The 23,715-nt window shown below is 41.3% G+C and overlaps 2 protein-coding genes across 3 annotated transcripts in view; one reads left to right on the top strand and one right to left on the bottom strand.

Annotated features, from left to right (window-relative positions):
- BTD (biotinidase) overlaps positions 1-5,896 on the bottom strand; it is a 55,885-nt gene extending 49,989 nt beyond the window's left edge. Inside the window, exons 1-2 of the mRNA XM_088829092.1 lie at positions 5,877-5,896; positions 5,551-5,704 (exon numbers count right to left, since the gene is read on the bottom strand). Coding sequence (XP_088685218.1) covers positions 5,551-5,704; positions 5,877-5,896 — 174 coding nt within the window. The remainder of the gene's footprint in view (positions 1-5,550; positions 5,705-5,876) is intronic.
- HACL1 (2-hydroxyacyl-CoA lyase 1) overlaps positions 5,269-23,715 on the top strand; it is a 38,679-nt gene continuing 20,232 nt past the window's right edge. Inside the window, exons 1-12 of one of the 2 annotated variants that reach the window (XM_055416747.2) lie at positions 5,269-5,679; positions 5,865-5,969; positions 8,073-8,113; positions 9,743-9,823; positions 11,216-11,288; positions 12,209-12,286; positions 13,099-13,193; positions 14,690-14,802; positions 16,216-16,351; positions 19,518-19,623; positions 21,141-21,224; positions 22,324-22,425. In XM_055416747.2, coding sequence (XP_055272722.2) covers positions 5,590-5,679; positions 5,865-5,969; positions 8,073-8,113; positions 9,743-9,823; positions 11,216-11,288; positions 12,209-12,286; positions 13,099-13,193; positions 14,690-14,802; positions 16,216-16,351; positions 19,518-19,623; positions 21,141-21,224; positions 22,324-22,425 — 1,104 coding nt within the window. In that variant the 5' untranslated portion in view covers positions 5,269-5,589. The other variant, XM_055416766.2, reaches the window with a different exon arrangement.

Below are 23,715 nucleotides of genomic sequence, written 5' to 3'. Positions count from 1 at the left end.
CTGTTTGTAATGTATTTCTTAAACTAGGGCTGGGTACCTGGGCGTCTATTAATCTCTGTTCTTATTCATGTGTCTGAAAGATGTCATAAATGACATTAAGTATGTATAAATATATAAAACATATAAAATCAAAAATATAAATTACAACTGTAAACAAAAGAAAGTGAATAAAACAACACATCACAGCTAAGCTCTGAAGAGAAACTCAAAGGTCACGATGCAGAAAAAAGTTTAAGGGCTTGCGTTCCTCATCATGACGATGTCCCTCACCTCCGGTTATACCTCAGTTCAACTCCAAACCCTGGGAATCATTCAGAGTTTACCCTGGAGCTGACACAGACTAGATTAGAAGCAAAACTGAACAATACAGGGACTTCCCTGGTGGTCCAGGGGCTAAGACTCTGTGCTCCCAATGCAGAGCGCCTGGGTTCAATGCTTGGTCAGGAACCAGACACCGCGTGCTGCAGGAAGATCAAAGATCCCATGCGGCACAGCTAAGTCCTGGCACAGTCAAATGAACAAATGAAACAAAAGCTTTACAAAATACAGTACCACATAAAAAGCTAAAGGAAGGGGCTCAAATCAAGTTCGGTGGTAAAACAGAAGAAACAAATGAAAACCGAAAACATTTAAACACTGATGACCATGTTTCATAGGTGATGGCTGCTGAAACCCTAGCCCACAGACCACTCCCGACTGTGGAGTTCTAGCATATGGAGACATTCTATATTATGACTTCTAAGCCATTTGAAATAAATCACATATGTCCTCACAGCATGACCTATAGTTGTCACCGTTTCTGGTGCATTTTCCGCAAAACAGACACCTTATCAGTGATCTAATAATTGCTGATGTCAAACCCCATATTTGCTTTAAAAAACAAAACCAAAAAGCACACAGCGGACGAAAACAAAGCTAAAACAGAAACAAAGCTCCTTCAGTTTCTGCCCCAGAGTGCTTCCACTCCAGTTCTGGGTCTTGCTGAGTCTCATTGGCATTAAAAAGCAAAGCAAAGGTGAAGAGCCTGCAGACAAAGGGCAGGGATCCAACCATTCTCTAGGTCACACAGTAACTGGGAAAAACTCCCAGTCCCTGTCTGCCAGTAACAGCCATTAAATCTGGCCCTGCTGGTTCAATAATGAAGTTGCTTCTCACTGGCTTCACTTCAGACCTATTTCTGAAATTCCATACAGTTCGTAAGCTTAATGAGAAGCAAACAAAATTAATTTAACCTGCTTTATTCAAAGAACCATTTGCTGTACAGTTTTCAAGTTTGGTTTAAAAAATAGTGTTCTACATAGAATTCCTTTTGGGTTGTTGTTGCTTTTGTTTGTATTTAAGATAGTCAGTTTCAGTTTTCTCCTCTGTTTCAGTCCATTTTACTTTATTTTCAGCCATTCTATAATGCATCATAAATAATCCCAATTCATTTCTTCACATAATAACCAAACACTTCACATTTTGATAAAATATGCCTATGAGACTATCTCTTACAGGTTCAGTTAGTGTTATGCTTTCAAATAATCACATGGATTTTCAGTGTCCTTGTTAGTTTACTGAAGTTAAAACACAATATCATAATTCTGGGACCTAAGAAGTTACTGGGCTTCCCCGGTGGCTCAGTGGTAAAGAAGCCACCTGCAATGTAGGATCTCAGGTCTAGAACTCACAAATAGAGTAACCAGTATGAAAACTCTGATGACTGACCCTGCTCTTTGGAGAGCATACTATCATTACTCCAGCCTTTTCTTTTAAAAAACAAACAAACTAGACTTACTCTTCCTTTGGCCTCCTTCCACCAATAAACAAGGCAAAACAAACAAAATTTCAATAAAATATCCAAAAGATAAAATTCCATGCCTACCACCAATTTAAATAACAAAGAACGTGGTTAATGCTTACAGTGTCTGCATAAAGGCTTTGGATAAGTTACTAAAGAATCCTGGAATCCGCTCACTGCCATTGGATTGAAGGCAGTTGCTCCAAGTGCCTGCAAATCTTGGAGGGAGACTCTCAGTACTTGTGCTGAATCATCAGACCCGAGTTCACCGTGGAACGTACGCCCTGTGCTCAAAGGTGGAACGGTGAAACAAGTTCCAACAGTCTCATCGACTTCTCCCCCAGCTAAAGGGCAGAGTCTAGTTAGTTGAGAATTTATCCTTTTGCACAACATGTTAATCTGAATTCAGGGGATTTGTTCCAATTCCTAGTTCAGTTTTCACACTATATACTGAGTGATTCTGTCAGTGATTCTTTTGGGACACCAGTGAACCCAAGTCCCCATAAACTGACTAACCACCACCTACACATTCTGTGCTATTAATGTCAAACTAGCCTTGAACCCATAAATACAAATTAAGCACCAGTATTTGATAACAGGCAAGCACACATTTAATTATTAACTCATGCGTCCAGCATGAGTATGGAGCTGGTGCTTCTCAAGTCAGGCTGCAAATCAAATTTAGATAGCAGCTTTAAAAACAACACAGGTGCCTAATTTGTCCTAAGATGCTGATTCAGAAGATGTGGGGTAGGCCCAAGCAACAGTATATTTAAAAAACTCTCCAGGAACTTCCCTTGTGGTATTGTAGCCACGTGTTTTGGGAAACAAACTCACTCAGAAGGACAATGCAGAGAGTGGAGTGCAGTTTATCACACCGGCGGGCCCAAGGCAGAGTCTCCTCTTAGTCAAGGACCTCGACCAGCATTTGTGAAAATCTTTTATACCCCATGCGTATGTGTCTGAACCCACCACTCCAAATTCCTTGAGACGTACATAAACCAAGGAAAATACAACCCCAGTAACCCCATCATTCACGTGCTATGTGCTCAGACAGTCAAACAGCCAATAATCAATAAGCCCAAGGTTACACTCCGATAGATACAGAAAAATTTACGGCCTATCTGGAGGAAGGGGTGATTAGTGTATGTTTTCTCTTAGGCGATAAGTAACCTAGATACGATCTTCAAGGTTCCCCTGTCTGGAGGGGGTCTTATCCTTTGGTTGTAGTTTCCATAGGCACTAAGCAAGAGTTCAGAGTCCATTGGAAAGGTGGCTGAGCATGATTAGCATGAACAGGCCTAAGATGGAGTCCAGGCCCTATGAATTCCTTCTTCAGTGGTCCAGTGATTAAGAATACTTCCTGGTAGGGGAACTAACATCCTACATGCTTGACTGTGTGCTATGTCGCTTCAGTTGTGTCCGACTCTTTGTAACCCCATGGACTATAGCCCGCCAGACTCCTCTGTCCACGGGATTCTCCAGGCAAGAAAACTGGAGTGAGTTGCCATGCCCTCCTCCAGGGGATCTTCCTGACCCAGGGATTGAACCCGGATCTCTTACATTCCCTCATTGGCAATCAGGTTCTTTACCACTAGCCCCACCTGGGAAGCCCAAGATTCCACATGCTGCTTGGCAACTAAGCCCTCAAGACACAATTCCTGAGCCCTCCTGCTGTAACTAGAGAGAAGCCCACACGCCCACAACAAGACTTCATGCCGCAACTAAGACCTGACACAGCCAAAAATAAATAAGCATTTTTCAAAAATAAAAGGCTTTCCAAGCAATTCTGATGCTTGAGGGTAGAAGCTGTCACATATGAACTGACAGAAACAATCCCACATGGTAGAGAAATGAAGGGTCTGTGCTTCTCAAACAGGGGCAGGGGACATTGTGCCAAGGATTATTCAAAAACAAACAACACTTTGTGTTCAAAGCTGGCATCTTTCCAGAATGCCAACTTTCACGGGTATTTTAAAACATCACTTGTATTTTGGTGGCCACAAGTGTCAAAACTCATTTAAGATCTGTACATTTAAGTGTATGTTTACCTCAACTAAAAAGATCACTTTCATATTAAAACATGGACAGATTCTGGCATACAAGGCAAGATCTGCTTTTATTTTTTAGATGAACTCTAAAACTTCAAAGAAATCTCCCTGTTAGATGGGCTATATTAGGCTAGGTCCCCATACCCAAAGAGGCAGCCATTTTCATTCCTTTGCTTAGAATGGGAGTTAGGACTTGAAATGCGAGGGGAAACCTTTTTGGAAGGGCTCAGTGAGTTTAGGAATTCATTCATTTCCACAGTTTTTCATTCATTTCACTACCCAGGACCCACTCTCCTCACTTCCGGCTTCTTTGCCTGTTTTAAGTCACTCAGTTGTGTCCAACTCTTTGCGACCTCATGGACTGTAGCCCACCAGGATCCTCTGTCCATGGGGCTTCTCCAGGTAAGAATACTGGAGTGTATTGCCCTGCCCTCCTCCAGGGGATCTTCCCCACCCAGGCATCAAACCCCTCTCTTCTGTCTTCTGCATGAGCAAGTGGTTCTTTACCACTAGTGCCACCTGGGAAGCTGCTCTGGTTTCTTTCCTTGCCACATATTACTAGTCTTTCTGCTTTAAAACACTTCAAATCCTCAAAAACTTAAAAGTTCCACTCTTCCTCACGATCTGAGAAGTTCTGTTTGCTACAAAGCAGGTAGTCTAATGCGCCTGAGGCCCTGGCATCATGAACCACACACTGTAAAGACATTTTCACTCAAAAATGCATTTTAAAAGGTTCTCTTCCTGTGATAAACCATGATAGAAGAGTATGAAAAAGAAGTGTGTACGTAGAGGCAGAACTGAATCACTTCGCTGTACAGCAGAAATTAACACTGTAAATCAATTAATACTTCAACACTTTTTTTTTTTTACAAAAAGGTTCTCAGCTGCAGGAGCTGGTTATGATGAGAGGCTGTTCTGAAGACTCACACCACTCCCCACCATTTCCTGACTTCACTGTAAAGGTAGGGTGAAGGGTTTTTAGCAAGGATTACAGAAAATAACCGTCAGAAGTAACTAGGCTCGAGTGGCCCTTCTTATCTCCTGTGGCGAAAGGGCGGAAGGGTGAAGGGAGTACAAGACTTCTGGTCCAATGGCTCTGGGCAAGTTACTTCAGCTGTCGCTGGGAGATTCGGTGTCCTCGTCTAAGCTAAAGAGTACACATCCCCTTACGGATTTAATTAGTTGGCATTTTTCTTCACGGACTGCAAAGTTACGAACGTATCCATCAAATAAGCGTGTACGTTAAAGCCTAGAATACAAGGGGACGCGGGGACACGACCACACATCGCAAAAAAGAGAGCCGCCTCGACCAACATCTGGCGCCATCCCACCGCTCGCCTCCCAGCAAAACCCGCGCTCAGCCCCGGAGCCACGCCCACTTCTGCCGCGGCCCCGCCCCTGCCCCTTCCGCCCAGCTCTGCGCAGGCGCCACCTGCCCTCCCGGCTCCGAAAAGTCTCCGGGCGGCGGGCGGAGGCCCCAGACCCCGCCGCGGGCCCGCCTCTCGCGCTTGGCGGAGGCCTCCGCCACCTCCTGCCGCTCCCTGGGTCCCGTGAGGGGCGGGCCGGGGAAAGGCCGGCCCTGACCGGAGAGGGAGCGTGTGCCGGCGCCTCAGCGCCCGTGGGCTGCCGCGCCCCGCTCCGCCCTATTTAGAGGCACCGGTCGCCCCTCCGCCCTCAGAGCAGCGGCCTCACGGTTGGCGGCCTCAGGGCTGGACTCACTGGGCGACTCCGCGCCGGCCTGCTCTCCGCTGCGGCGGGATGGCGGAAAGTAACCTGGCGGCGCGCGGTGACGCGCTCGAGGGGCAGGCGTCCGGGGCGCGAGTCATCGCCCAGGCCCTGAAAGCCCAGGTGAGGGGCCGGCCCGCCGCGGGAGCTACGGAAGCCGACTGCGCCGCCGCGTCGTCCTGGAAACGGGGACGCGGCGGGACGGGGCGGCGAGCAGAAGCGGGGTGCGCGGGAGGTTTTCTTTTTACCGCCTCGGAAGGGCGGGCTGGCGTGCCGGCCTCATTGCTCTGCTCTTGGCCGCCCCCCAGGACGTGAATTACATGTTCGGCGTCGTGGGCATCCCGGTGACCGAAATCGCCCTTGCTGCGCAGGAGGCGGGCATCAGATACGTCGGGATGAGGAATGAACAGGCAGTAAGTATGGACTCAGCCCAGCGCGTTCTCGGGGGTGAGTAACAGTGATGGCGGATAGTTCACTGCAGACAGTCGCTGCTTAACGCTCACGCCTCTAATACTTCACGCTGATCAATCACAACGCTCCTGGGAGGCAAGACCGACTGTTGATCTTCACTGCAGATGAGAACGGTGAGGCTCCAGTTAAAAATAAATGTAAAGTAAAATTGTTAAAACACACACACACACACACAGAAGTGAAGAAACTTGCTCACGGAGACAGCTGGTATTGGCGGAACCAGGATTTGAACCCAGGTATTCTCGCTCTGGAGTCCTTGCTCTTACAGCTACACAGTGTGGAACTCTGCCAAGTCTACAGAGTATCAGAATCGGAAGGGACAGTTAACCTGGTCTGAATCCTGGCCCCCTGTGCTTCAGTCCTATAAGGAGCTATTGTTGTGTGTCTGTTTCTGTGTATTTTTTGCCTCGCCTGACTTCCCTATTAGGCTGTGAGTTCCGGGGGGTCACAAATACTTATTTCTTCTTCGCACATCCGTGTCCCCAGTTTATCCGTGGGGCCTGTCCATGATAGTACCTGCAACATGAATGGGGCAAGGTCCCGTCTCAGGGTGTGTAGTAGGTGGCTCTGCAGGGTGGCGCATCACAAATGGTAAAGCCGTGACTGAACTCCAGCGATGTCCCAAGACCCAGGCCAGTGCTCATGCCACGTCATCACGTTGCCACCCTTCTTGGAAGGAAGCCCGAGAAAGGAAGTTAGGACGTTTTGTCAGCCCCGTCTCATTTCTTCCTAAAGGGCATTTAGCATTTTCCCAGGTTATCTTGTGTTTAGCACCTTCGCCCTCTTTCTGTAATTGGCTGAAGTGCAGTTTAAAAATAAAAACTAACCATGCTAAGTCACTTCTGTCGTGTCTCTGTGCGACCTCATAGACGGCAGCTCACCAGGCTCCTTCCCTGGGATTCTACGGGCAAGAACACTGGGGTTGGTTGCCATTTCCTTTTCCAGTGCATGAAACTGAAAAGTGAAAGTGAAGTCGCTCAGTCGTGTCTGACTCTTCGCGACCCCATGGACTGCAGCCTACCAGGCTCCTCCACCCATGGGATTTTCCAGGCAACAGTACTAGAGTGGGTTGCCATTGCCTTCTCCAAAAACTAACCGTATGAAGGCCATAAAGGAAATTTCAATCCATCTCCAAGCAGGGATTGAAAATATACAGTATGTGTGCCTGGACCATGTGGAAATAAACTGGAATTTAACAACAGGAAGATGGAAAATCCCCAAACATTTGAAAATTCAATACATTATAAATATTTGAAAAGATTAATTAAAATCAATAAACTTCACAGCAGATTGATTAAGAATAAAAGAGGGAAAAAATACAGATTACCAGTATCAGGGATGAAAAGGGAGATGTCACCATGGAGCCTAACTAACCAGTGGGGTGAAGAAGAAATCCCAATGGAAAATGGAAAACATTTTGAATTGAATGATGATGAGAAAATGAGATCTCAAACATGTGAGCTACAGCTAAGGTGTTCTTAGAGGAAATAGTTTAAATCTCTTAGTAAAGAAGATCAAAAGTCAGTGCTCTGAACATGCATTTTAAGAAGCTAGAAAAAGGAAACCAAAGTAAACCCCAACTGAAAGTAGTAAAATGATAACCACAAGGGTGGAAATCAGTGGAGGAGAAAATGAACAGAGGAAAAGCCACAAATCCAAAAATTGTTTCTTTGAAAAGAATTTGGTAAATCTCTAGCAAGACTGATAAAGAGTAAAACATAAAAAGCACAGATTATCAATGTTAGGAATAAAAAAGGGCATTCCTATTGATCCTGCAGATGTTTAAGCAATTATAAGATAATGTCATGAATAAACTAGATAATATGGACAAATTCCTTGAAAAACTAAATATCAGATTTAGATACTTAAGTGATTATCTGAAATGTACAGATAGATTACTTATTAAAATGAAGAATATTCCATTTTCCCATTATTGAGAGTAAGTTATTACATACATGCTTTATATGTATAATACTTATTGCTTAATATGATTTAATACTATGAAAGTTCCAAAAGGCTTAAGTCCCAGTGTTTTTTCTTTGTAGGCTTGCTATGCTGCCTCTGCAGTTGGATATCTGACAGGCAGGTAAGCTCAAGTCTGTTTTATTTCAGCTTCTTTTTTAAACTTGACTTGTAATTAACATATAGTATTAAATTGGTTTTAGGTGTCCAACATGGTGATTTGATATTTGTGTGCATTATGAAACGGTAACCACAGTAAAACCAGCTCCCATCTGTTACCATGCAAAGTTGTTACATGCAGTGTTACTGGCTGTGTCCCCCATGCTGTACATCTCATCCCAGTGACTTACCTGTTTTGTAGCTGGCAGTTTGTACCTCTTAATCCCTTCACCTGTCTTTTCCATTTCTCTACCCACCTTCCCTCCAGCAGCCACCAGCTTTTTCTCTGTGTCCATGAGCCTGTTTCTGTTTTGTCTGTTCGTTGTTTTGTTTTTGAGAGTCCACATATAAGTGAAATCATATGGTATTGATTTTCTCTTATTAGTGACTTATTTCACTAAGCATGATATCCTCCAAGTTTATCCATGTTGCCACAAAGATTTCATTCATAAGATTTCATTCCTTTTTATTGCTGATATTTCATTGTGTGTGTGTATGTATATGTATACGTGTATACACCGCATCGTCTTTATCCATTCATCCATGGAAGGACAGTGATGTTGCTTCTGTATATTGACTATAGTGCTGCCGGAGAAGGCAATGGCAAGCCACTCCAGTACTCTTGCCTAGAAAAATCCCATGAACAGAGGAGCCTGGTGGGCCACAGTCCATGGGGTCGCTACTAGTCGGACAAGACTGAGCGACTTCACTTTCACTTTTCACTTTCACACATTGGAGAAGGAAATGGCAACCCACTCCAGTGTTCTTGCCTGGAGAATCCCAGGGACGGGGAAGCCTGGTGGGCTGCCGTCTATGGGGTCGCACAGAGTCGAACACGACTGAAGTGACTTAGCAGCAGCAGCAGCAGATAGTGCTGCATGAACCTAGGTACATGTATCTTTGGGAATTAGTGTTTTTGTTTTCTTTTGATAAATACCCAGGATGGAATTGCTGGATTGTATGATACTTGTTTTTAGTTTTTTGAGGAACCTCCACATTGTTCTTCATAGTGGCTGCACCAATTTAAAGGCTGTCTTAAATAGAGGTTCCTAAGAAGTTACTTTATAAATTGAAAATGGTAAGCTGAATTGTATGGAGATACCATTTTCTTCAGTGCTTTAAGCTTAGAAAGTCATCTAGGGTAAAGCATTTAAGTTCAACTTAAAATATTGGAGCAGAACACTGCATTTCAGAATTACTTTCTGTCAAAGACCAATTTACATTATATATTTACTTGTTAAGAAATTTTTAAAATCCACTTTTTTTTACGTACGAAAGTACACTCAGTAGTCAAAAATTTGCTTCTGTATGCAATCACCTTGATTTAGCCCAAATATAGCAGGAGCAAAATATGGAAAGTTTAGTGAAATACAGTGTGAGGATGGTAAATACCTTATTTCTTGCCGGAAGACTGATATCATCTTTTTTTTTTAAACTAATTCAAAAATATGCTAATAATTGTTTTACAGCTGTAGCAAAGACCTATGTATCCTTCCTTTGAAGTCCAAGAAGATTGCATTTCACCCTAAAGTGGTATGAATCAAGTACTGCATTTGACCTGCTTTTAATATAATTAACTCTGTTTTGCTTTTAGGCCAGGAGTCTGCCTTGTTGTTTCTGGCCCAGGTCTCATCCACAGTTTGGGCGGTATGGCAAATGCAAACATGAACTGTTGGTAATTAGATCATTATTACTGAAAACATTTTCTTGAAAATATCAACACGTGATTTTATCCAATGGGGAACCACTGCTCTGTGGTGGGAAGACGGGGGGTCAAATGCTTGAGGAAATGACTTAGTGAAAAATTAGGAAGAAAATAAAAAAACATCGATAATTCTTTTACCTGGAGAAAAACACTTAATATTTTGGGATGAATATGTGTATATTCCATATCTGTATATGTAAGTGAATGTGTGTGTAAGTCTCTTTAAGTGAAGAATTCTTTATTAAAGATCTCAGCTCAGTATGCAAGAAGGTATTCAACTTGTCACCTTGTCTTGCATAACCAGCAGGACAGCTGAAATCATATTTATTGAGTTGGTTTTATAAACAGATTAGTTGCTCTTGCCCTTAATCCTGGTTCTTAATCTCTGATTCTTTACCAGTACAGTCATGTTAAAGGGGGCTGTGTCTTTTTCTTTCTTAGTAATTTGATTTGTATTTATTTGGTTTTGGCTCTGTTGGGTCTTTGTTGCTGTGTGGGGTTCTCTCTAGTTGTGGCGAGCAGGGGCTACTCTCCAGTTGCGGTGGGTGAGCTTCTCATTGCTTTAGCGTCTCTTGTTGGGGAGTACAGGCTCTAGGGCACGTGGATTCGGTAGTTGCAGCACATCTGCTCAAGAGCTGGGGCTCCCGGGCTCTAGAGCACAGGCTCAGAGCCTGTTGTGGCACACAGGCTTAGCTGCTTCGCAGCATGTGGGATCTTCCTAGGTCAGGGATCACACCTGCGTCTCCTGCATTGGCAGGAGGATTCTTTACCACTGAGCCACCAGGGAAGCCCAAGGGGGCTGTATTCTGTTCAGTTCACGCAGTGTTTAAATTTCCCAGGGGGAGGGCATTACTTACCATGTGTTTCTTTCAGGTCCTTCTTTGCTTTCTTCCTACACTTTTATCGACTTTAGTGTCTCGTAATTTTTAAGTAACTTTAGCTTTGCTATCTTTTATTTCTCCCTGAGAATTTTATTGCTGAGGAATTTTTCTCATCATTCTGCCATTTCCAAATAGACTTAGTTAGGAAAGTGTGGGAAAAAAATGTTTCCTTCTCTTAATCTCGAGAATAATAGGAACAGCATAACAATTCATTTTACATCATCACCACCCAGAGGTTTTAGCATCAGTATCCAGAAGAGGCAAGGGAGAGAGGCGTATGGAGAAAAACTATTTACTATAAATTTCAGATTTTTCTGAAATTGAGGAAGCGTTTTCTCAGACCAAGATGTTTCCTAAATCTTTTTAAATTGACTGTTTTTTAACAGAAAATGTAATTCTCTTTCTTTTTTTAACATTCACTGGGTGTTTTCTATTCTCTGGGCACTTGTTGTAATTCTCTTTTAACAAATTAATATTTCAGGCCCTTGATTGTGATTGGTGGTTCCTCTGAAAGAAGTCAGGAAACAATGGGAGCCTTCCAGGAGTTTCCTCAGGTACCCGTCTCTAAGAACTTCCCTCTGTAGTATAATTATACTCCATTAAGATTTATGGAAAAGAAATTAAAACTCCTATCTGCAAAATAAACACATAAAATAGAAATACCTGAGATAACTTAAAAGTGATTTTCCTCAACTACAGGAAACTCTCAGTGTGAGTGTTAAGAAAGCTTAGGCTCTACTTAGCAATCTTCCAAGAAAGATAACCTTTTTGACAGAAATTTAAACTCTGAAAATAAGTTCTTTAAAGAATCAAGAAAATGCAGGAATAAAAATGATTTGGGACTGTCAGACTTTGAGGAAGAGAAAAGTTGAAAGGAAAAGTCCTGCTCACACCTGCGGGACTTAAAACTACCAACTGTTTGGTATAGATTTTATACCAAAAAGTAATAAGAGAAACAGCTTCTATATGATGCTTCAAAGTACACTGAACAGTGAAAAATGAGCAATACTGAATTTATGCCAAACAGCATAGCAACAAAGCATGTACCTGGAAAACTGGCAGCAATGTAAAAATAGATTATTATTATAGTGAGATGTAACAGATAAAGTTGTGTATCCCTGGATGTAGAATTTCTGCGTCCAAGGATATTCTTACTTACATTTTTAGGAGATATTGTCAACTTCCCTCCCCATTTATTTTCTCACCACAGTTTATGAGTGTTATTACCTAACTTTTTCATTTTTGCCCGTCTGAGAAATGAAAATGGTGTCTTGTTTTGATTTTCTTCCTGAATTGTACCAAGGCAGATTTTTGGTTGTACTTTGCATAGGCTTTAAGAAACAATCCAGATAATGCATTTTTCTCCATCTTGCCTCTGAACATAATAGAATATAGTGACTTAACATTTCGTCTTCTTTCAGAAGAGTAATATGATATATGTGCTTATTTTAAGTGATTTTCTTTTCATGTATAGGTTGAAGCTTGTAGATTATATAGCAAGTTCTCTGCCCGGCCAAGTAGCATAGAAGCTATTCCCTCTATTATTGAAAAGGTACAGTATTTAATTACAAGCTCTCCAGGTCCACTGGTTTTTCTCAGTTGCTTATACCTGTGTTACTTTTATTCTCAATAGAGAGAGTAAAAATTTGGAATATATCAGGCAGTTAACAATGATATTGATAAATAGCTACATATATTTTAATATTCACCATCCTTAATTTAATAAAAGAACCGGATAAAATAAATTTTTTGGAAGAATTTTTTCCTATACTTTAGTTTTTAATTTTTTTTAATTATGGAAAAGTAAAAAGAAGGATATAGTGAAACCCTGAGTGCCCTTTCTCTTATACTTCTGTAAGATTACTTTTGGAAAATTAGTACTAATGCATATAAGATAATTTCTTAGTTGATTAAGCAGTGTATTAATAAATTGTGTGATTTTCATTTAAGTTGTTTCAAAAGCTGTGTGTAAATAGAAACCATTTAACACATGTTAAAGCATCACAGTTTCTGAAATCTTTGGCAAATCATTAAGATTAGAAAGCAGGTGAAAGTACATGTTACAGAAACTTGGCAGGCAGAACCTAGTAGATAATTTCTAGGACTAAAGTGTAGTGAAAAATCAGTTTTAAAGCCCTAAGTGAGTACTTTCTTATCTCTCCCCTTTGAAACAAAAATATAGAATCAATAGAGTGCATTTCAATTTTAATTAAAATTGCTTATTTCTAAGGATGTTGCATCAACTAAGGATGTCGAGAAAAATTTAAATATTACTTATTTCACAATTCTAAATTCCCTTTGAGTAGGATGTGATAATGAGGATGGAGATTTTTCACATGTTCCCTGCATTTGTAATGATCTTAGGCGGTGAGAAGCAGCATTTATGGTCGTCCAGGTGCTTGCTATGTCGACATACCTGCAGACTTCGTGAACCTCCAGGTGAATGGGAATTCTATAAAGTGAGTAATATTTAATTGCAGTTCTTTCTCAATTATGTTGCCACAGGCTTACCTTTTTAAAAGAATTTACCTAGCAGCTTATAAATTACAATTTTCACTTGTCTTCACTTTTGCAGTTTTGGTGATTAAACTGAATCCTGGCCAAAGGGCTTAATTCTCTTAATTAAAATTGTATTATTTAAGAATTACCTTGGGGTTTAAATACTAACTTGGAGCTTCCCAAACTCCTCATTTGAAATTATTCTTCCAGTAACCATAAAAATTTAATCCTCATGTAGTATGGTTATTTAGAGTCTTTATGGTTGGTGTAAATCAAGAGATGAAGAGACTATCGAAAAATTGCTATAACAGCATAAAAAATTTTAATCTGTCTCTGTGATTTAAAACTAGTTCAGTTTGCCACGTCCCCTTATTCCGTAATAAGCACTCAGTGGACAATAAGTGCCACAAGCTGGTAAACGAGTCACCCCTGGGGAGGTCGGCTGCTTGGGTTAATGCGTCGCCCTGAGCACATCGAGCGCGTTTCTGCCGTCAGGGGCTCGGTGGTCCTCCAGTGACGGCAGGCATTTCTGTTCACTCAGGACACCAGGGACTGGTTTCCATCCGGGAGAGTCAGACAGAAAGGGTGCCTATTTCTTGTCATTCCTGAACGTGAAGATCAAAATAAGATTATTGGGTTTGCAATTTGTGTAAGGACTTGACTGTCCTTTTTTGGTATTATATGCCCAAGGTTTGTACAGTATGATGTTTATTGATTAAGGTAAATGAAATAAAACACTGAGGATTTGGTGTCTAGGAATAACTATGACCGTTTTAATATTTCTTTTACTAATGCATATCGTAGTACTAAAATGTGGACTTAGTGAGTGGTAATATAGTGACGTAGGTAAAGCATGGACTTCGGAGACAGAGCAGCTTACTTCAGCCTAGTTGCCACGTGCCATCCAGGGACCCTGGGCAACTTACTTACTTTCTAAGGAGTTGTTTTTTTCCCCCCACAGCAGTGAAATGGATGTAGTGATACTACCTAATCTTATTATTTTGAAAATTAAATGAAAATACATGGCACATAGTATTAAATATTGAATTAGTATGTTTTTTATTATTTCAACCACAATAACTACTACTTCATTGCAAAGTCATTAGCTCTGTTTTCCTGTTAATGAATTGCTTATTTGGCTATTAGATGATCTTAGAGAATAAATGTTGATTTACCAGATTTTATAGATATAATGGTTATATAGGGAAGAGTGTTTATCTTTTAGTTTTTAAATCTTGCTTCTATAATCTACCTTAAGATGGCTTAGGAAGAAATGTATATGTGTGTTTATGTGCGTACATGTGAAGCAAATGTAAAATATTAGTAGTGGCATCTACAGAGTGGGTATATGCAGTTTGTTATACTATTTTTTTCTACTTTTTTTGTATTTGATATTTTCACAATAAAAAAGTTTAAAAATTGGCCTCCTTTAACTAACAGAGCTCTTTATTTCCAGGTATGTGGAGTGCTGTATGCCACCTCCTGTTAGCATGGCAGAAACCTCTGCTGTGTGCAGGGCAGCATCTGTTATTAGGAATGCCAAGCAGCCCCTTGTCATCATTGGGAAAGGTAGCGTTGAGTGGAACTCTAAATCTTGCTAGACTTTCAAAAGAATGCCGATTCTGTTTAGAACTTGTCGTCATTATTTGCTTCCCTGACGTCTCAGACGGTAAAGAATCCGCCTGCAATGCAGGAGACCTGGGTTCGATCCCTGGGTTGGGAAGGCCCCCTGGAGAAGGAAATGGCAGCCCACTCCAGTATTCCGGCCTGGAGAATCCCATGACAGAGAAGGCTGGTGGGTTACAGTCCCTGGGGTCACAAGAGTCGGAGACAACTCAGTGACAGCAGCTGGTGGACAGACCTGATCATCAGTAAGTGTGGTGTGTGCAGAGAACTGAGGTGGGTTCCGGGAGACAGCAACAACGTTCTTGTGTGGTGACGTGGACAAACAGTTGAGAAGAGATGAGGCTGTAGCTGCCCGGTGGAAAAAGACATGGGTAACTGGTCATGGAGTGAACACAGAGAACCCAGGCAGCCCAGGAAGAGGAGCTGAATGGACCGAGATACTGAGCGAGAAGGCGGATCCAAGGAGGGTTCTGGGTTTTAAAAAGGGCAGTGTTCCTCATCCTGCATGGGTGAGAAAAGATTCATAGGGGTGAGCATTGCATTGACTCTGAATGTACTACACTGTTTGCTTGGATTCAGCAGAGGGTTATAAATTCTGGATGTGGAGTAATATTTCCTAACTGAGAAAGAGCACAAAGTTAAATAGCTAAAATAACGGCCTTGGTAACATGAAAAACTAAATCATTTCTGTATCCAAATAGTGAGTTGTTTCCAGTGCTGTTGAGGGTATGAGACATGGTTATTCCTGCAGACACATAGCTGTTAATAAACAAATGGTGGACCGCCTCGGCTCTAGTCCTGTTCCAGTCAGTGGATTATGGAACCTATGAGGTGATCTACAGAGCTGTAGAAACTCAGGCCACTTGTTAGAATTTCCATACGTAGGTGAGATGATGTGCAGTCCTGGTTGGCTGGTGGTGGGGAGCAGCGTGTGAGGCTGCTTTTACCTGTCGGAGCAAAGCCGTTGCTTTCCCACCTGCGCCTCCCAGTCTGTGTGTTCAGGTAGTTGTTGGTAGTAATTCAGTAGGAACATAGCACAGAACCAGCAGTTAAGAACAGCAGGAAAAAAAAAAAAAGAGAAAAAAAAGAACAGCAGGAGTGGAAGGTGCAACTTTTGTTTGTGGGTAGACGTACTTCAGGATAATTGAAACTATTACTTGGCTGGGAGGAGGGAGGAATTAGAACAGTTGCCTTCTTAAACATTTTAAAATACCAAAGGTAAAATACCCTAAGTCACCATTTGTTTTAAGCTCTGAGCAGGAGAATCTTTGAGAAGTTCTAAGAGCCATCTCACATGAACTCTTGTAAGTGTCTGCAGCTTGACTGCGTTGCCCAATACATTTGGATTTGTTGTAGGTGCCGCTTATGCCCAGGCAGAGGAGAGCATCAGGAAGTTGGTGGAGCGGTGTCAATTGCCATTTCTGCCCACCCCCATGGGAAAGGGTGTTATCCGTGACAACCATCCAAACTGTGTAGCTGCTGCCAGATCCAGGTATGGGACAACTCCAGATTTTAAATGCAATAGCTTGGCAGATTTCAGCCTCATTTAAATTAGTTTGTGGCTTGAATGAATCTAGTAGAAGTTCTGAAAGAATCATGTGTTTTTAAGCATACCTGTTTCTTTTTAGACTTTTCAGCACTTTTAACGCTGTTCTCTGTCTTCTAACCCCTGTGATTTCAGATGAGAAGTTGGTAGTCATTTGCATCTCTGTTCCCCTCTGTGTAACATTCTCTTGTTTTTCTGAGGCTGCGTTCACAATGTTTTTTATCTTTGGTTTTCAGCAGTTTGATTATGATGTGTTTGGACATGTGTGTGTTTGTTTTTTTAATTTATCCTGTTTGAGATTTTCTAATCTTATTAAATCTATACATTGATGTCTTCACCAGATTTGAAAAGTTTTGACCATTATTTCTTCAAATATGTTTTTCTGGGCCAATCTTTTTTTCTGGAGTAACACAAATATTGTGGATATTGTCCCAGAGGTCCTGAATAACTGTTTCATTCTTCTTAATCCCTTTATCTTTTTTATATTTCCTCTTTCTCTGCTGAGAACTTTAAAAAGTTATTTATTTGCTCATTCACTCATTGATTTGTTTTCGGCTGATCTGGGTCTTTGTTGCCGCACACAGGCTTTCTCTAGTTGCACCAGCCGGGGCTGCTGTCTGCTTGTGGTGCGTGGGCTTCTTTTGTTGGGGAGCACAGGCAGTGTGGCTTGCAGGCTTCAGGAGGTGGGGTGTTTGGGCTGAGTAGTTGTGGGGCATGGCTTAGTTCCATGGCATGCGGAATCTTCCCAGACCAGGGATTGAAGCCGTGTCTCCTGCATTGGCACGTGGGTTCTTAACCACGGGACCTCCAGGAAAAGTCCTCTCTGCAGAGAACTTTTATCTTCCCACTTATTTAAAAAGTATTTTTGTTTACCTTATGGAACATAGTCATAATAGCTGATTCAAAATATGTTTACTAATTCTAACATCTGAGTCATCAGTACAATTGGTATCTATTCCTTATATTTTCTTCTGAAATTGGTTATCTTTTGTGGGTGCGTGTTGAGTAGTTTTTGATTGTATCCTAGAATTTTGAATACTATGTTGTGAGATTCTAGATCGTATAGAAATCCTCTGTAGAAGGTTGATTTTGTTTGTGTGTTTAACAGGCAGTTCGCTCGGTTGGGTTCAGACTGCTGGTCCTGTCTCACTCACTGTGGGCATAGTCCCAGGGTCAGTTAATCTCCAGGGCGTCTGTGGTTCTCCTTTGAGGCTGCCCATTCGTGCCCAGCCCAGGGGTGAGCCGCAGCCCCCGTTCTGGATGTGAACGTGCTGGTTCCTATCCAGAACAAGGGAGTTCCTTTCTCTCTTAGGACACAGCCGACACCCTACTCCCGTTTTCCAGAGTCCCTGTTCCTTCCCCTTGCTGATACCTTATAGTACCATACAACGGGTGCTGCCTTTGAGGCAATGTTGGAGAAGGAAATGGCAACCCACTCCAGTGTTCTTGCCTGGAGAATCCCAGGGACGGGGGAGCCTGGTGGGCTTCCGTCTATGGGGTCACACAGAGTCGGACACGACTGACGTGACTTAGCAGCAGCAGCAGCAGAAAAGAAAAGATGTAAAAAAGGGCATGCCCCCATACTTTCCACACCACAGGGGCCTCTTTTCCCAGTTCCTCTTGCCTGAGAAACGAAGTTTCTCTTGGGAATTTAGCTGCTTAGGACTGTGGTCCAGTGGTTGATAAGACTGTGTACTTCCAAGCGGGAGGCCTGGGTCCAGTCCCTGATGAGGGAAGGCTGCGCATGCTCTGCGGTGTGGCTGAAGAAACGAAGCCAGAGGACTTAACCGCGGTGCAACTGCGCTGCCCTCAGAGCACAGCTGGGAGAGAGACAGAGAAAAAGAAAATTGCAGAGCTCTTCTTCCACACTGTCAGGCATTCCGGGTCCCTGTTCGTGAGTTTCTGGCCAAAACACACTTTCTGATAAACCACGTTGTTTTTTTTTTCTTTTAATTTATTTATTTTGAAATATTGTAAATATACAAATGAGAGAGTGATTTAGTGAACACTATGTCACCACCACTCCACTTCATCTAATGTTAAGTATGTTGTTGCTCAAGGTTATTTCTGAGAAACAAAATATGACAGATTTGTTGGTAGTCCCTGCGTGTCTTACCGGATCCCATCCACAGTTCACCGTTGTGCTACACTTGGTAATTTTCATGTTGTTATGCACACACACAGTTAGCTTTGAGGATTTTTAAAATGTAATGTTTGCTGTTCAGCCTTTAGTGTTACTCACTTAATGCTATCTGGTATAATATTTTTCGAAAGCAGTTTGGGAAAGTGAATCAATCATCGTAAAAATACCTGCTTCTAGGAATCAATACGAAGTGGTCAAATAAAGATATGCAGCCCAGACTATTAATAACAAAGAAAATATTCAGCAGTTGAGAAGAGGTGAAAAAAATTTGTGTCCAACAAAATGTGTAGCTTTTAAAATTTGTATTTAAGAATAACTTAATAAGAAAGGAAAGCATATGGTAAGCAGAAGTGCATGAGACAGTATTATATAAGCTCAACTATATAAAAATATACACGCGTTAAAAAAAAGTGAAAGTGAAAGTCACTCAGTCATGTCCGACTCTTGCGACCCCACGGACTGTACAGTCATTGGGATTCTCCAGGCCAGAACACTGGAGTGGGGAGCCTTCCTCTTCTCCAGGGGATCTTCTCAACCCAGGGATGGAACCCAGGTCTCCCGCATTGCAGACAGATTAAAGACTAATGAAAATATGCCAGGATATTAATAACAGTTTATAAGTTGATAGTAATATTGGGTAATTTTGGCTTTTTCCTTATACTTTCCTGATTTTTCTTGATTATCTACAGTAGATTTGTGTAATTTTTCTAATGATGAAAAAGTAATAAATGCTGTAGACTATGGTAGTATTTTCTGCTTATGTCAACTTTTAGATTACCATTTAAATAAGATGACTTCATAAATTATTTCAATTTGAAAGATCAAATTTACCATTTAAGCCCATTCTGAAGAGCAGGGAAAACTCCAAATTATTTAGATTTTTCCAAGTACTTTAGAAATTAATTTTAGAATAATTCAAATAAGAATGTAGATATACTTTTTGTTATATCAGATTTTTCTTTTTAATAGGGCCTTGCAATTTGCTGATGTAATTGTGTTGCTTGGTGCCAGATTGAACTGGATTTTGCATTTTGGACTGCCTCCAAGGTATCAGCCAGATGTGAAGTTTATCCAGGTACTCAGAAGAGATTTAAAGTCAAAGCTACATGTCCTTTATTGTTCTCTCAGCATTACCAGCTCTGCTTTCTTCTTGACTTTTACAAAGAACCACTTCTCTTTTTACTTAGGTAGAATTTTATAAATTGTCTAGCATAATTGCAGGTACCAAAGTGAGCCTGTGAAACGTAATGTTTCACTTTTGCTTCTAAACAGAAAAACTTTCAAAATCAAGTTTTAAATAGTTTGAAAAGCACAGTTTACCTCTTCTTCAGAGTTCCGATATATTTAAAGGTAGACAGAAGAGTTAAGTAGGAGGTAGATTGGAACACAACATTCAGCACTACCAGGAATTGGGCTGTTTCTTCAGATTCCCAAACTTTCAAACACCCTTTGGTTAGAAACCTCTAAACAACGGTGCAACTATGTCATTAAACAGTATTTGGAATATGCCTTTGTGCCTTTATGACCTTCTTTATAAACCGGTTTCCCTACTGGTAGAAAAACCAGTGCTAGTGTGTGTACAAACCTATGTGTTGCCCTGCATAGACTGTGTGAAGGTGTTTTAAAGACCTTGCTGCAAGGCTGTCTTCTCCCTGTGTACCTTTTACTTCATAAGTCAGCTTCTAGCAGGAACCATTGAAAACTGAAGCCCCAGACAAGCAAGACCTGGGTTGTACTGGTAGATGCTGCCCACCTCTTGATTACAGAATAGAGTCCATCCTGAGTTACTTCTCCTCAGGAGGCTGTCTTCACTGACGCATGGCCATCCAGAACTGGAGCAGAATTCTGAGTAAATAGGGCTTAGTCGTGCTTTTCCTGGATTGTTGTTCAGCCGCTCAGTCGTGTCTGACTCTTTGTGACCCCATGGACTGCAGCAGGCCAGGCTTCCCTGTCCTTCACTGTCTGCTGGAATCTGGTCAGACTCGTGTGCATTGAGTTGGTGATGCTTCCCAACCATCTCATCCTCTGTCACCCCCTCCTCCTCCTGCCCTCAGCCTTTCGCAACCTTTTCCAATGAGTGGCTCTCAAAATGTGGTTCCTGGACCAGCAGTTTCAGCACCACTGTAAAGTCTGTTAGAAATGCACATTTTGGGACCCCACCCTAGACCTCTTGAGAGAAGAAACTCTGAGGTGGATTCTTGCAGTCTCTGGTTTAACAAGCCTACCAGGTTGTTGTGATACATGTTCAAATTTGAGAACACCTGCTCTGAATGGGAATTCTAGTGTAATTAAGTATAACCTTATTATTCAAAACTGTAATTGATCAACTCAAATGTATTCCTGTTAGTATGGTGGAGTAATACCAAAGTTCTACAGAGTAGATTTTAAAATGAGGGCAGTCAGTGAGTTTTCCATACTAGCCATGATACTCATATAGTTCATGGATTTTTACTTTTATTAAGGAACTTCTTGAATATCAAATCTTAATCATATGCTTATGTGTAATATGCAGAGTCCATTTATTCAGTCTTGATTCTTCAATGATTTTTAAGAATAAACATGGCTTGTTCTTTAGCCTTGTCTCTCTTTTAGGTTGATATCTGTGCAGAAGAATTGGGGAATAATGTAAGACCTGCTGTGACCCTGCTTGGAGACATAAATGCTGTCACTAAACAGGTGAGAGCTTTCGCCCAGGTTCTAGTTTATGTGGCTCGGTCTTAACAGAAGTCACTTCTTGAAAATGTTCCACTTGGTAACAGGTATTTTAATATCTAAAATAAAATTTATGATAGAAAGCTATTCTTAAATATAACCAGAAAACTTGGTAAATCCAACTCCTTATATATAGATCATTTATATGTGAGTAAGTTAAGCATTTTTTAAATGATTGAAAACTTAAAGGCATTTGTTTGGCAAACTGAAAGATTATTATAATATATAACTGAAACATTATTATAATCTATCTGAAAGATTATTATACAACTTCCAGAGGAACTGAACTTAGAGCCAAGAAATGGCTTTACCTACTTGAAAAAATTCTAGCCTTGTGTTTCTTTTGCCTGGAGAAGGAAATGGCAACCCACTCCAGTTTTCTTGCCCGGAGAATCCCAGGGATGGGAGCCTGGTGGGCTGCCGTCTATGGGGTCGCACAGAGTTGGACACGACTGAAGCGACTTAGCAGTGTTTCTTTTGGCAATAAAGATATTTTTTCTCTTCAAGCTGTTACCAGTGACTTATCCAGATTCTTATGATTTGTATATAATTTATACATTTCACTGTGACAGGAGATAAAATATAGCACATTTATCACTTGACTTTGGATATAAATTAGTATCTAGTCATCGTTACAGAAAATTAGTGTGTGATCCCCAACCACATGTTAAAACACTGGAGCGTTTGGTCTGTATCATGGGAATCCCTAGGTATTAGGGCCTTGAACTTTCTTGCCCAGGTTGTTTGATTTTTCTTCTAGTGTCAAACGCAGAGGAGGGCTTATGAACGCCCCTGCCTGTGATGTGTGCTTGGGGTATCACTTCTGTTCTGTCTTATGGGATCCCAGCTTCTGGCGGAGGTTGTCGCTGAGCTAAGCAGAGGCTTTCTGTGGTACCTGTTTATCTTCTGTCAGTTGTTTACTGCCGAGAGGAAAAACAGAATATGAGTGATGTGAAGGGTTGTGTAGTTATATTGTCTTCTTTAGAAGAGATTTTTATGCTAATATGATTTAAGCTTATTTTCAAAAAGGAAGGAAAAAGTTTCTTTTTTTTTTTTTTTTTAGCTTTTAGAACAATTTGATAAAACACCATGGCAGTATCCTCCTGAGAGCGAGTGGTGGAAAGTTCTAAGAGAAAAAATGAAGAGCAATGACGCTTTATCCAAGGTAATACGGGACCCACTGAGATTCAGGAACGCTGCAGGTCCATGGCTGTTAGTTCTGTCATAGCATGCATACATATGCATCCCTAAAATCACCATGCATAAGACACAGACACACATACATTCATATATGTATTACAGTGAATACAGCCCCTGAGTCTCTTGTGAAAGTGCGCACTGGAAGGGTTACAGCTTGCAAGTTACCGCGAAGTGGTGGAAAGCAGGGATGTGACACTGGACAAAGTGGTAAGAGTCAGTGTGGATGGCTGTGGTTCCTTATCCTCAGTTTGACCTTGGTACCAAATCACAGGAGATCGTTTGGAACCTTAAATCCTGGGGCATGTTGGGGCATGTTTTTCTGCCTTTAAGGTGGTGAGTTCTTTAAGGCATTCATTTAAATAAGTGTTTAATCAAAATTGAAAATTTGATTTAATGTATAGCCACCTTTTTTTTTTTAATTTCAATTTTATTAAGGTATAAAATTATAAAGTAAAGTATATCATGGTACTTTGGTTTACTCACGCACTGTGAGAGAATTTTCCCTATCTAGTTAATTAACACATCCATCCTCTCACTTTTGTTACCTTACGGTGTGTTATGCTGCTGTGTTCGGTTCTGTTCTGTCAGTAAGACCATTTGTAGCCTTCTTTTTCAACTAAAACTTTTGTATCACTGCTAGAAATTCTTTGGCAACTTCCTCATCTGTGCTCATGGCCTTACCTGGTAGCTGAAGGCTTTGGAAATTGTAGTAACATATGAAGTTACCAAACCATCCAAAGTTAGCCCAAAAATGTACCACTTCTGCCCGACTCTTCAGTTTCTGTTTAAAGTCTTTACTTAGGGATAGCGTTTTCTCTTTGACTGTGGGAAAGGTGGTTCCTGATTTCCCCCCACTGTTCTGTGTATTCCTCTGCATCTTGGTACAGCTGGGTGCAGTTTTCTTTGTTTGTGTAGTGTTTCTAACTGATAGAATAAGCAAATATGAAATTTTTCATATTTTCATAAGCAAATATGAAATTATTAAATATGAAATTCCAGCTATACTCATATTGTTGCCTAATATGTCAATTGTCTTGAAATAAATTTGCATTTTCCAAACAAGTAGAGTTGATTATACATGATTCTTTCTTTCTTTGGAGTTTAATCAGTGTCTGTTTCTCCTATCAAGAGTCAGTCACACTTTTTTTTCCCAAATGATACTGTGATTAATTCCTTCTTTTCTGTAGGAATCACCTTGGTTTAAGATGGAAGGATCTTGCCTCTCTTCTCTGGTGCAGGAGTATAGGAGGGTCCC

This window comes from Moschus berezovskii, chromosome 1 (assembly GCF_049115385.1).
Source record: "Moschus berezovskii isolate FMDL1 chromosome 1, NW_MosBer_1.0, whole genome shotgun sequence".
NCBI lineage: Eukaryota > Metazoa > Chordata > Mammalia > Artiodactyla > Moschidae > Moschus > Moschus berezovskii.
The sequence above is the reverse complement of the archived record's forward strand: the minus strand, read 5'-3'. Positions and strand labels throughout refer to the sequence as shown.